This window comes from Mobula hypostoma, chromosome 24, assembly GCF_963921235.1.
Source record: "Mobula hypostoma chromosome 24, sMobHyp1.1, whole genome shotgun sequence".
Lineage (NCBI taxonomy): Eukaryota > Metazoa > Chordata > Chondrichthyes > Myliobatiformes > Myliobatidae > Mobula > Mobula hypostoma.
Genome location: NC_086120.1, coordinates 38,664,050 through 38,678,717, shown reverse-complemented (window position 1 = coordinate 38,678,717; position 14,668 = coordinate 38,664,050). Strand labels below are relative to the sequence as shown.

At 40.7% G+C, this 14,668-nt stretch overlaps 1 protein-coding gene across 1 annotated transcript in view; it reads left to right on the top strand.

Moving 5' to 3' along the window:
• The window catches only part of rnf126 (ring finger protein 126), a 69,917-nt gene extending 57,066 nt beyond the window's left edge, over window positions 1–12,851 (top strand). Inside the window, exon 9 of the mRNA XM_063032160.1 lies at window positions 9,191–12,851. Coding sequence (XP_062888230.1) covers window positions 9,191–9,340 — 150 coding nt within the window. The 3' untranslated portion in view covers window positions 9,341–12,851. The remainder of the gene's footprint in view (window positions 1–9,190) is intronic.
• The last annotated feature ends 1,817 nt before the right edge of the window (window positions 12,852–14,668 follow it).

The window sequence follows — 14,668 nt, the reverse complement described above, 5'->3', positions numbered from 1 at the left end:
TTTTCAGCAACTATAGTGCTTATATCTCACAGTTTCAGCTTTTTAAAAATCTCCTGTGCCTTCATTCATCTCATCTCCTTCTACTTGTATCTCTCACACACAGATCACTGCAATTGACAAGCTTTCACTACCCATGCTAAGTAATCCTACATCTTCTTTGCTTTTATACACCTACTTAATATTCTCTCGTAATTTAAAAGTATTATGTTTAGTTATCACATTTCTGCCCATAAGTTTCCACTGCTACTTAATGTTTCAGTCTTTTGGGACCTGTGTGCTTCCCATCAAGAAGGCATGTCAGCGTGGCTCAATAAAGTCCTGTGCAGCCTAGTTCCACTACTTGCTAGTAGTGCCTGTGGTTTCATGGCTTATTAAATACACCTCCTGGTACTTTGTAAATGCGTTGATAGTCTCTGACTGTATGACCCTTAAAGGGAGTGAGTGAGTTCAAGACCCATGGTGCTCTCTGTATGAAAATATTTTTCATTACTCCTAGGAATCTACCAATATAAATCTGTACCCCTGTTCCTTGATTCCTGCTTGGGGAAATAAGCCTTCTTTTTTCTGTCAATCTAGCACCACTGAATTTCGAAATGTACTTAAGTCGACCCATTTCTTTCTTTTTTGTTCATCCTTAATTCATACTAATTTCACAAGGTAGGCATTTGTATAATATCCTTTTAAGTATTGCTTTATTCAATTTTTCAAAAGAAATTTAATGCATGGTCAAATACACTCAGTGGCCACTTTATTAGGTACACAACAGCTGGACTAAGTGTGTAAATGTAGGAGGGGACTATGTTGAAAAATAAATGTGCTAGGGGTTCTAAAATTGACTCCTACCTTAGGCCACAAACTTATCAGTCACCCTTCGTATTCTGCCATTATATTTGACCTACCAAAATGAACTACCTCACACTTATCTGGGTTGAACTCCGTCTGCCACTTCTCAGCCCATTTTTGCATCCTATCAATGTCCCACTGTAACCTCTTGACAGCCCTCCACACTACCCACACCTCCTCCAACCTTTGTGTCATCAGCAAGTTTACTAACGCATTCCTCCACTTCTTCATCCAAGTCATTTATAAAAATCACAAAGAATAGGGGTCCCAGAACAGACCCCTGAGGCACACCACTGGTGACTGACCTCCATGCAGAATATGCCCTGTCTATAACCACTCTTTACTTCTGTGGGCAAGCCAGTTCTGGATCCACAAAGCAATTTCCCCTTGGATCCTTACTTTCTCAATAAGACTTGCATGGGGTACCTTGTCAAATGCATAATCCAGTTCTGTGACTCATTTCAATTGATACTGCCTTATGCCACTTGACAGCAACTTGTGCATACATTTATCGGCTGTTGGGATTGAATTACATGTGGGGCTGCTTCAGTCTATCTCTTGGTATTCTTTGGTTGACATCTTTATGATCACAGCTAGTTCCATTGGAGCATCAGTCCTGATGAAGCATCTCAGATTGATACTTTAACTTCTTATTTCCTCCCATAGCTGCTGCCTGACCTGCTGAGTTCCTCCAACATTCTGTGTGTGCTGTTCTGTTATTATAGTAGCTGTAATATCAGCAGTCATGGGAGATTTAAGTTTCAAGAATAAGATATTTTGCTTTTGTCTTTACTGTTATTCAGGGTGCATCTGAATTGTAGAAGGTAGATTCTTCCCTTCTGTCAAAAGTGGTGGTGATAGCCACATTAAATTTCACAAGCCCATTTTTTGTATAATGCCCTTATAAATGTCCATGTACAGTGATGGTGTAACTCTGTTTTCAGTTTAATTATTCTGATCTCTCATTGTTTACTTTTAAATCATTTCCTCCTCCTGAATGTGGCTGTCACTTTTTTGATTAGGGTAGAATTTTGTTACTTTAATGGGGCAGTTGATAGGATTTTACTGAAATTCTTTTACCTTTTAACACTTTTTTAACAATTTCTTTGAAACTTTGGATAATTGGGGGAGCCACTTAATTGAATCAAAATGTACTGGTCCCGATGTGTCCCAGTTAATCAGAATCCACTATATGTGCAAACATCAATACATCTTAATTATGCCATCAAGCACAGATCTGCAGGAGAATCTAGACTATTCAGTTTTAAAGGCTTGTTCAGTCTTTAGTCAGCATGTGGTACATGTTCTCACATGTCTGTTTGAGTCACGAGAGGGTGAAATTTTTCTTGGTCCTCGTTAATTAAAGCAATAAGTTCACATATAGCATTGATCGGTAAAAAAACCAGAACCGGCATGCACCAAATATGCTTAAAACCATGTGTTGATGAGAATTGTACAAATAGAATGGTGAGAATCAGATTAGGCAGGAACATGGCATCGCTAGAGATACCAAATTCCTGTCTGTCTGGATGTAACAGGTCTATAAAATGTAGTGTCACAGATGAATTGAGGTTTATAGAACATTTCAGCAGGACTAGTTAGCATACAAGAGAAAATCTGCAGATGCTGGAAATCCAAACAACACACACAAAATGCTGGAGGAACTCAGCAGGCCAGGCGAGAAAAGAGTAAATAGTTGACTTTTCGGGTCAAGACCCTGCATCAAGACTGGAAGAAAAAGATGAGAAATCAGAGTAAGAAAGTTGCCAGGAAGGGAAGGAAGAAATACAAGGTAGTAGGTGATAGGTGAAACCGGGAGAGGGGTAAAGCAAAGAGCTGGGAAGTCGACTGGTGAAAGAGCTAAAAGGCTGGAGAGGGGGAGGAGCATCAGACCGAGGTGATGGGCAGGTAAGGAGATAAGGTGAAAGAGGGAAATGGGAGTGGTGAAGGCGGGGTGCCATTATCGGAAATTTGAGAAAGCAATGCTCATGCCATCAGGTTGGAAGCTGCCCGGACGGAATATAAGTTGTTGCTCCTCCAACCTGCGTGTGGCCTCATCGCGTCAGTAGAGGAGGCCATGGACTGACATGTTGGAATGGGAATGGAAAGTAGAATTAAAATGGGTGGCCACTGGGAGATACTGCTTTTTGTGGCGGACAGAGCATAGATGCTCGGCAAAGCAGTCCCCCAATCTACGTTGGGTCTCACTGATATACAGGAGGCCACACTGAGAGCAGCGGACACAGTATGTGACCCCAACAGACTCACAGGTGAAGTGTTGCCTCACCTGGAAGGACTTCTGGAGTCCTGAATGGTAGTGAGAGAGCAAGTGTAGGGATAGCAGTAGCACTTGTTCCGCTCGCAAGGGTAAGTGCCAGGAGGGAGATCATTGGGGAGGGGTGGATGGACAAGGGAGGGAGCATAGGGAGCGATCGGTGCGGAATGCAGAAAGAGTGGTGGTGGGATCCCCTTGGAGATGGTGGAAATTATGGAGAATTATGTGCTGGACTCAGAGGCTGGTGAAATGGTAGGTGAAAACAAGAGGAACCCTATCCCTGATGGGGTGGTGGGAGGATGGGGTGAGGACAGATAAGCGTGAAATGGAAAAGATGTGGGTGAGGGCATCATTGATGGTGCAGGAAGGGAAGCCCTTTTCTTTGAAGAAGGAGGGCCATCTTCTTGGCTCTGGAATGAAAAACCTCATCCTGAGAGCAGATGTGGCAGAGATGAAGGAATTGAGAGAAGGGGATGGCATTTTTTTTTTACAAGTAACAGGGTGGGAAGAGGAATAGTCCAGGTAGCTGTGCGAATCAGTGGGTTTATAAAAGATATCAGTAGATAAGCTGTCTCCAGAGATAGAGACAGAGAGATCAAGAAAGTGGAGAGAGCTGTTGGAAATAGACAAGGTAAATTTGAGGGCAGAGGGGATATTGGAGGCAAAATTAATGAAGTCGACAAGCTCCACGTGGGTGCAAGAAATAGCACCAATGCAGTCATTGATGTAGTGTAGGAAAAGTTTGGGAGTGCTACCAGTGTAGGCTTGGAACATAGACTGTTCCATGTAGCTAACAAACAGGCAGACATAGTTGGGATCCATGCGAGTTCCCATGGCTACACCTTTTGTTTGAAGGAAGTGGGAGGAGCCAAAGGAGAAATTATTGAGAGTGTGGACCAGCTCTGCCAAAAGGAGAAGAGTGGTGGCGGAGGGGAACTGGTTGTTCAAAAACGAGGTTGGGGATGGTATTAAAGAGGAAATTAGAAATGTGTGCAATAAAAGAACAGCAGTTATAATGGGTGACTTTAATCTACATATAGATTGGGTGAACCAAATTGGTAAGGGTGCTGAGGAAGAGGATTTCTTGGAATGTATGCGGGATGGTTTTCTGAACCAACATGTCGAGGAACCAACTAGAGAGCAGGGCATTCTAGACTGGGTATTGAGCAATGAGGAAGGGTTAGTTAGCAATCTTGTCGTGCGATACCCCTTGAGTAAGAGTGACCATAATATGGTGGAATTCTTCATTAAGATGGAGAATGATATAGTTAATTCAGAAACAAAGGTTCTGAACTTAAAGAAGGGTAACTTTGAAGGTATGAGACATGAATTAGCTAAGATAGACTGGCAAATGATACTTAGAGGGTTGACAGTGGATATGCAATGGCAAGCATTTAAAGATTGCATGGATGAACTACAACAATTGTTCATCCCAGTTTGGCAAAAGAATAAACCAGGGAAGGTAGTGCACCCATGGCTGACAAGGGAAATTAAGGATAGTATCAATTCCAAAGAAGAAACATACAAATTAGCCAGAAAAAGTGGCACACCTGAGGACTGGGAGAAATTCAGAGTCCAGTAGAAGAGGACAAAGGGCTTAATTAGGAAAGGGAAAAAAGATTATGAGAGAAAGCTGGCAGGGAACATAAAAACTGACTGTAAAAGCTTTTATAGATATGTGAAAAGAACAAGATTGGTTAAGACAAATGTAGGTCCCTTACAGTCAGAAACAGGTGAATTGATCATGGGGAACAAAGACATGGCAGACCAATTGAATAACTAGTTTGGTTCTGTCTTCACTAAAGAGGACATAAATAATTTTCTGGAAATAGTAGGGGACCAAGGGTCTAGTGAGATGGAGGAACTGAGGGAAATACATGTTAGTAGGGAAGTGGTGTTAGGTTAATTGAAGGGATTAAAGGCAGATAAATCCCCAGGGCCAGATGGTCTGCATCCCAGAGTGCTTAAGGAAGTAGCCCAAGAAATAGTGGATGCATTGGTGATAATTTTTCAAAACTCTTTAGATTCTGGACTAGTTCCTGAGGATTGAAGGATGGCTAATGTAACCCTGCTTTTTAATAAAGGAGGGAGAGAGAAACTGGGGAATTATGAACCAGTTAGCCTAACATCGGTGGTGGGGAAACTGCTAGAGTCAGTTATCAAAGATGTGATAACAGCACATTTGGAAAGCGGTCATCGGACAAAGTCAGCATGGATTTGTGAAAGCAAAATCATGTCTGACGAATCTCATAGAATTTTTTGAGGATGTAACTACTAGAGTGGATAGGGGAGAACCAGTGGATGTGGTATATTTGGATCTTCAAAAGGCTTTTGACAAGGTCCCACACAGGAGGTTAGTGTGCAAGCTTAAAGCACACGGTATTGGGGGTATGGTATTGATGTGGATAGAGAATTGGTTGGCAGACAGGATGCAAAGAGTGGGAATAAACGAGACCTTTTCAGAATGGCAGGCAGTGACTAGTGGGGTACAGCAAGGCTCAGTGCTGGGACCCCAGTTGTTTACAATATATATTAATGACTTAGATGAGGGAATTAAATGCAGCATCTCCAAGTTTGCGGATGACACGAAGTTAGGCGGCAGTGTTAGCTGTGAGGAGGATGCTAAGAGGATGCAGGTTAGGTGAGTGGGCAAATTCATGGCAGATGCAGTTTAATGTGGATAAATGTGAGGTTATCCACTTTAGTGGCAAGAACAGGAAAACAGATTATTATCTGAATGGTGGCCGATTAGGAAAAAGGGAAGTTCAACGAGACCTGGGTGTCATTGTACACCAGTCATGCAGGTATAGCAGGCGGTGAAAAAGGAGAATGGTATGCTGGCATTCATAGCAAGAGGATTCAAGTACAGGAGCAGGGAGGGACTACTGCAGTTGTACAAGGCCTTGGGGAGACCACACCTGGAGTATTGTGTGCAATTTTGGTCCCCTAATCTGAGGAAAGACATTCTTGCCATAGAGGGAGTACAAAGAAGGTTCACCAGATTGATTCCTGGGATGGCAGGACTTTCATATGAAGAAAGACTGGATTGACTAGGCTTATACTCTTTGGAATTTAGAAGATTGAGGGGGGATCTTATTGAAACGTATAAGATTCTAAAGGGATTGGACAGGCTTGATGCAGGAAGATTGTTCCCGATGTAGGGGAAGTCCAGAACGAGGGTTCACAGTTTGAGGATAAAGGGGAAGCCTTTTAGGACTGAGATGAGGAAAAATTTCTTCACACAGAGAGTGGTGAATCTGTGGAATTTTCTGCCACAGGAAACAGTTGAGGCCAGTTCATTGGCTATATTTAAGAGGGAGTTAGATATGGCCCTTGTGGCTAAAGGGATCGGGGGTATGGAGAGAAGGCAGGTAAGGGGTTCTGAGTTGGATGATCAGCCATGATCATACTGAATGGCGGTGCAGGCTCGAAGGGCTGAATGGCCTACTCCTGCACCTATTTTCTATGTTCCTATGAAACTGAAAGCTTTGAGGCCTTCCTGATGGGGGTAGACGTATTTAGGGACTGGACATCCATAGGGAAAATAAGAGTCAAGGTGTGCAGATTTAAGTTCAGTAGGGCAGGAACAAGCAGAAACAATCGGTCTACCTGGACAGGCAGGTTTGTGGATTTTGGGTAGGAGGTAGGAACGGAAGGTGGAGAGTGAGGTTGACGGCAGTGGATGGGTGATGCCCAGAGTTAATAAGGCTGTTGATGGTGTGGGGGCAATGGCCTGACGCACCATAGTGGGGTCCTGTTAGGTAAATAAAAGGAGGTGTCTTGACAGTTGTCGCCTGGCCTCAGCAAGGTAGAGGTCAGTCCACCAGACTACTACAGCAGCCACCTTATCTGCCGGTTTGATGTTGAGGTTATGATTAGTACGGAGAGAGTGGAGAGCAGTATGGTCAGAAGGAGTGAGGTTGGAATTGGAGAGAGGAGTGGTGAAGTCGAGACGGTTGTTGTCTTGTTAGCAATTAGCAATGAATCCAGAAAGAGCAGGAGACAGGAGAAGGGGTCATCGATGAAGGCTGGAAAGTCCTTGCCAAAGAATCCAGGAAGAAGAGGAGGGTTGAAAAGCTAGGTAGCTATTTGAGTTTGTTGGACGGAGGGTAACATTGTCTTTTCCTGGAAAAGCATAAATATTTGAAGCAAATAAGCAGCCTAATGAGAAACCAAACATAGTGAAGTTGAGAGATGGGCCTATCATTAAGAGAAGTAGATAGCTTCCATACTGGATGAAATAGGGTATGTTGAAATATGGTTAAGGCCAAGGATAGGTCTTGGAGAGGACTAACTTAATGGGGGGGAAATCTAGAGTAATCTAACATACGTCAATTCAGGGTGAAGTATGGGTAGTTGAAATAGGATTAATGCTGAGGAAATGAGATTAGTAGTACTGAGGGATGGAAGGTGCTTAGGTAAATGCGGATGTGAATGCGTAGTTGAGGCACAGGTTGGAAGGATAGATGAGGTAGCAACGTGTGCTGTGAGGACAGTTGGGAGTCTCTGAATGCTTCATAAACGCCAAACTGCTGCTCTTCCTTCTCTATCTACGCATTAATCAATTGAATGAGCTAGGGCCAAGAGCTCAATGGCTGAAACATTTATATTTCATTTCCTTATCTTGGATACCTCACTCCCTGCATTCAAAAACTTACTCAAAATTCCTTTTCACAAACGAGAAAATATGCAGGCGCTGGAAATCCGAGCAACGCACACAAAATGCTGAGGAACTCCGTAGGTCAGGTAGCATCTATGGGAAAAAAAGTACAGTCAACATTTTGGGCCAAAACCCTTCGGCAGGACTGGAGAAAAAAGCTGAGGAGTAGATTTAGAAGGTGGGGGGAGGGGAGAGAAACACCGGGTGATAAGTGAAATCTGGAGGGAAAGGGATGAAGTAAATAGCTGGGAAGTTGATTGGTGAAAGAGACAGAAGGTCATGAAAGAAAGAAAAGGGGGTAGGAGCACCAGAGGGAGGTGATTTGGGGGGGTGGGGGGCAAGGTGAGAGAGGGAAAAGTGGATGGGAAATGGTGAAGGGGGAGTGTGGGAGGCATTACCGGACTACCATTCAAGGCACTAAACAGTCCTTCCAGGTGAGGCGATACTTCATTCGTGAGTCTTTTGGGGTCATTTACTGTGTTCGGTGTTCCTGGTGTAGCCTCCTGTATATCGGTGAGACCCGACATAGTTTGGGAGACTGCTTAACCAAGCATCTATGCTCCCTCTGCCAGGACAAGCGGGTTTCCAACCATTTTAATTCCACTTCCCATTCTCATTCCAATATGTCCATCCGTGGCCTCCTCCACTGCCATGATGAGGCCACATTTAGGTTGGAGGAACAACGTCTTGTATTCCGTTTGGGTAGCCTCCAACCTGATGGCATGAACATAGAATTCTCAAACTTCCGATAATGCTCCCCTCCCAACAAAGTCAATAATTCTCATCCCCTTTTCCCTCTCTCATCTTCTCTCCTTGCCCACCCATCGCCTCCCTCTGGCGTTCCTCCCCCCTTTTTTCTTTCTTCCATGGTCTTCTGTGTCTATCATCAATCAACTTCCCAGCTCTTTACTTCATCCCTCCCGCTCTAGGTTTCACCTATCATCTGGTGTTTCTCTCTCCCCTCCGCCCACCTTTTAAATCTACTCCTCAGCTGCCTGGCCTGCAGAGTTCCTCCAACATTTTGTGTGTTGCTCAGAATTCCTTTTGGTTTTTTGATACCCCTCCAATGCCTCTTATTTTTTTGTTTCTTTCTCCTATCCCCTATGTTCATTTTAATACCAGTTAAAGTAGCAATTCAGATATATTTTGCAAGTTAGAAGAATCATGGAAATCCAGAATAATTGTAATAAAATTTGTGTTTTGAGTTACTGAAGTGAAGACGGGCTGGTGTAAAATGTTACAATCAAAAGAATATGTTGCAAATCTGCAGTAAGAATGGGAAAAATTTTGTAATCTAAACAGCATTTATGAGTGGAGTTTTGGGGAAGAGAGCATTAAAATATTTTGGATGTGCCTCCTTCACTGGAAATGTTAATGCATGTTTAATTAAACATTTCTTTTTTCTACCCTAGCATGACACTTGTCCAGTCTGTCGAAAAAGCTTAAGTGGACAAAACACAGCAACAAATCCTCCTGATGTATCAAGGATGAACTTTTCCTCTTCATCATCATCCTCAGCCTCAAGTTCACCAAGTAATGAGAATTCAACAAACAATTCCTGAATTATTTTTTAAAGACAGCGTCCAAGGCTACTGTTTTCATAATGCAACAGTGTTCTATGACTACCGTGATACATTTTATAATTTAAATTATTGTATTATGCATGGCACAAAGAAAGCCAGAGTAAATAGAGGTTCTTAACCAAGGACTCTTTTCTAAAAAAATGTCAACTCAAACATGAATACCCACCTTTTTTCCATAGATTTATAGATCTAACTTACGGGACCGATTTAAAACATTTATTGACAAGCTGCTATGTTTATTTTATTTCATCTCACTGTGGGTCGACAAGCCCTGTGTGCACATTGCTGTGATCATACTGCTGTGAATTATTTTAAGCAGTGGAAGATTTCTGCTGTTACTTTGCAAACTTATTTGATGCTTTAACCATTGTTATGCCTTTTAAGGTTAACGCAGCTGTTGGATCTCGTGGTATTTTCATTCAGTTTTATAGTCCTTAACTTTGTTTTCTCATACTAAAAACGGATTATTTTTTCGAAAGTATCTTTTTTATTGGATAGCCATTTTATAGTTGCTGTAGAAGCCTCAGTGAGACCCAACATTGTCCCAATAGAAAGTGGGTTATTGCTTGCTTCAAATCAAATCAAAGGGTGTATGGGTCTGGAGAATGAAAATCTATTGTAACACATTGAAATGGTGATTGCGTATCTGCTAAAATGATTTTTAACCAGTTCTCGCTGTCTTGAAATCTGAGAATATTTGAATCATGGAATAACTGCAGTGTCTCTGCTAACTTATCTGAAATGATTTAAGGTGCAGTCGAATAACATTAATTAATCAGCGTCTGGCCTGTCGACCATCTGTCACTTTGTGTATATACTAAAAAAAATGGAATGGCTTACTTTGTAACCATGGGTTTCCTAGGAAGATATGATATCAGAAGATAAGCCCAATGGTATGCTTGTCAGTAGGTAACACCACAATGTGCAAGAATGTGATGCAAACAAATACAGAGTAAACGTGCGGCATTTGCGAAGTTTGTTAATATTGTATCACCACCAACTGTATACACGTCATTGAACAATTATTACAATTTTTATAAATGTAATGACCATTGCTATCTGAGCAGCACATCTAAGGCACCAATGTTATTGATCAATGACGCTATAAGCTCCAGCTATAATCATTAAAATTATAGAAAATTGGATAGTTTCATTGACAGTTTTCATAACAAAACCTGTATACTTCAGTAATACATAGTCAATTAAATTTTCGTGTATATTTTGTAAGTATCTAGGTGATTTGAAGTGTCTGTGTTTTTAGTCGAGAAGGTTATACAGTTAGTGTAAAGTAAGATAAGATTAAAGGGAAATGTATTGGTAATTTACAATTCTATGCCTCTTAAACTTGTCTGCTGCTTAATTAAAATCAATATTGGGAGAAGCTCTAAAATTTTTACCATGCACTTTGATGATTCAGATTGCAAGTCCCAAACTTACAACAGAATCTTTTAGGGTATCAGACTTCCACAAGATGCACTTATTTTTCAGTTTTGTATTAGGGTAAGGAAGCATCTGAGTGTGAATGTTTAAGATCCTTGAACAAAAATACTGGGACCTAAATGGTGAAACTTGGTAAAGGTGGCAAAATTGTATGAAATTTTAAATGGTCTTGTAGAGAAATTTTTTTTTAAATTTTGATTATAACAAAGCGGTAGTTTACATATAACCTGCACTTCACTGGGCAACCTTGATAAACTTGCAACATGTATGTATAAATATACATAAAAACTGTGTATATGAATATATGTGAATACACCTGATTATTACTAATTTATTATGTTTAAGAGCTTGACTCTCCATTTCTGAGTTTTAAAGCGATCTCTGGCGTCAGTGGGTTGGTCGGGGGGGGGTCTCTTTTCAGTATGTAAAAGAATTTTGTTTTTGGTAACCGCTGTGAGCATAAAAGGAAGTTGTTTTCTTAATTCAAAATAAGTTTCGTGCCCACCCTTACCTTGCCAAAAATAAACCCACGTTGCTTCTATCAGTTTTCATCTAGAAGGATAATAGGTGTTCTACACAAATGGGGAAGGTCTCTATCAGATTTAAACATTTCATTTTTGATTTGACTTTTGAATTTTGCATCATTTCTGTTGCATTACCCACTGACAAGTATACCAATGCATATCAACGGATGAATGTCTCTTTAGTAGGGAACAGAAATATATGGTTACCCAGCATCTGAAAGATGTTTTTAACACCATTGAATCTTCTCTAGGTAGGTATTTTGGGAATATATTTAAAATTTTTATATTCTGCATTTGGTATCTTTTGTTTGTATCATTGTATCATTGCAATATGGAACATGAAACTGAAACTGTTTCCCTTAAGATATTGGGCGAGGTTTTAAGATTTTTTAAAAATGCATTGCAAAATGGCATTGGGTTGGCTATTTTAAGGATGATATAAGTTAAAGCAAAATAAAGACTTTTCCACTTTGTGTTCTTTCTTTCCTGAAGAAGATGTTTTCTTTTCTCTTTGCCTTTTTAATGTTCAGTGAAACAAAAATGATAATGAACCCCAATTAACTTACATTACAGTGCATTCCAACTTCTGCAGGTTGTCTTTAGCTACCTCCTTAAATTCCAGGTTTCATATTGTTCTTAAGATGCAACATCTCAATAATAAATGCATTAAGTGTAGGTCTCTGCTTGATCCTGAATGTTAAGAGTGATCTAGTGGGACTTGGAAGAGCTGAAGTTGTTCAATTCATGTAAGGAAATACTCATTTATTCTGAAATTTCTGAAGTGGAGGAATTGTCTTCCATTGGGGTTTATTTTAGTGTTAAGAGGGTGTCATATGAATTATATGATTTCCTCCTAGATAATCAACAAGTAGACATTACAAAGATGTAAAAATATTTTTTATCACATCATTTTGGGCAGAGATCAATTGTTATCCACCTGCATTATGTGGCAGCCTACATATTGGTGCTCCTGACTCCTCTAGAAGGACATCAGTTTGCATGCTGCTTTATATAATTGAAATTGACATTAAGACCCAATAAGGTAAATGGATTTGTGGCTCAATTGCCCAAAACCCTTTTTTTTTTAAAAGGCATTCTTCAGTGATTTGCAATATTTGAACTGAGATGTAATGATATTTATTTCTTGTTTTCACTGCATCGATATATTTAAAGCTTTCCTTTGGAAGAATCCCTGGAATTTTGTTGCCTTTTTTAACTTTCCATTTTAAATCATGAAGTGTTTTCTGTTGAAGTGCATCACATCTATTTCATGCAAATGGAACTGTGGTTTAATGCGAGGAGCTTCTGTAGGAAGTAAAGGGAAACCAGAAACTCTTCAATTCTATGATCTGATGGGTTGAACTGACTTGCTAGCATTTTTACTGTATATGTAAATATCCACAGGCAATGTAAGGGTGTTTTCAGGACTTGGATGCATTAAATTATCACTGAACTGTTAGCAAGTCCAGTACTCAACACTCCTGTTGCAGTGGAAGTAACTGCAATGCTTGTAAATATATTATAAATACAACCGTTTTAATTAATAAAATGGTCAAAATTTAACTTTCCAAAGGAAATTATTTTGTTTTTTTTCCCAAGAATGATTACTGCAGTGTAATTGCTAATGCGACATTGCTTCTACTAATAATGCTTTCCCTGCTTCCTTATTAAGATGTGCTCATAGATTTTAGGTCATCTAGTATTTATTGCCCAGTACCAACCTGAAGAATAGATGAGGCCATAGCAGATGGAGCTGAGCTAGAGCAAATATAGCCCTCAAATGGTTTGGTGCTTCCTCAGCTCTTTGGCTCAGTGGTATTGACCTGTTGAAGAACTAACTTTGAATTTTAAGCATTAAGGCTAAACTTCATAGCCAAACATTTTATTTTATTTGGAGATGCAGCACAGTAATAGGCCATTCCAGCCCAATGAGCCTGTGCTCTTGAATTACACCCATGTGAGCAATTGACCTCCTAACACATTCACCTTTGAAATGTAGGCGGAAACCCAAGCAGTCGCAGGGAGAATGTATAAACTCCTATCAGACAGCATGGAATTGAACACTGGTTGCTGGCACTGTAATAGCATTATGCTAGCAGCTGGCCTACTGTGCCACCCAATTCTCTTTGGTAGTAAGGTATTTGAAATAATTTTTTTTCCCTGAAGGAGTGAATAGTTTTCAGGTCTAAAGTATGCTGTCAGATCAGCCCAACAGCACCACCTTGTGTAATGGTAAAGTATATCATTTCCATTTGATTTATCATGAGTTTTAATTTTTTCATGATTTCTTAGGTAGCCTTGTGACTTTGAATTCAACTATAATTCAGACAGCACTTCTATCAAATTTAAACACTTTCTATTCTATATATGACTTCTCAAATTGAGGCATTTTGTGCAATGCAAGTGCACAATAGCACAAATCTGCTGGGAAATTCCTGCAATTATGTTTCCTAATCCTTTCAAAATGTAGCCCATAATGTGCTGACCTATTTAAACCTATTCTGCAATCACTCTCTGTCTTCACCCCTACATGACCCATAACTGTTCATTTTTTTAATATATTCATGAGCTTATCTAAGAGTCTCTTAAATGTTCCTATTGTGTCAGCCTGTAACACCATCCTGGCAATGTGTTCCAAGCACCAACCACTTTGGGTTTAAAAAAAAACTTGCCTCTGATATCTCCCTTAAACTTTCCTCCACTCACCTTAAAATGATGACCTCTGGTATTGGCCATTGCCGTCCTGGGAAAATGGCGCTGGTTATCCACGCTATCTATTCCTCTGACAATCATACACTTCTGTCAAGGTGCCTCTCGTTCTCTTTTGCTCCAAAGAGAAAAGTCTTAGCTTGCTCAACCTTTCCTGGTAAGACATAGAAACATAGAAAATAGGTGCAGGAGTAGGCCATTTGGCCCTTCGAGCCTGCACCGCCATTTAGTATGATCATGGCTGATCATCCAACTCAGAACCCCGCCCCAGCCTTCCCTCCATACCCCCTGACCCCCGTAGCCACAAGGGCCATATCTAACTCCCTCTTAAATATAGCCAATGAACTGGCCTCAACAGTTTCCTGTGGCAGAGAATTCCACAGATTCACCACTCTCTGTGTGAAGAAGTTTTTCCTAATCTCAGTCCTAAAAGGCTTCCCCTCTATCCTCAAACTGTGGCCCCTCGTTCTGGACTTCCCCAACATCGGGAACAATCTTCCTGCATCTAGCCTGTCCAATCCCTTTAGGATCTTATACGTTTCAATCAGATCCCCCCTCAATCTTCTAAATTCCAACGAGTACAAGCCCAGTTCATCCAGTCTTTCTTGCATCCTGGCAGATCTCTGCACACCCT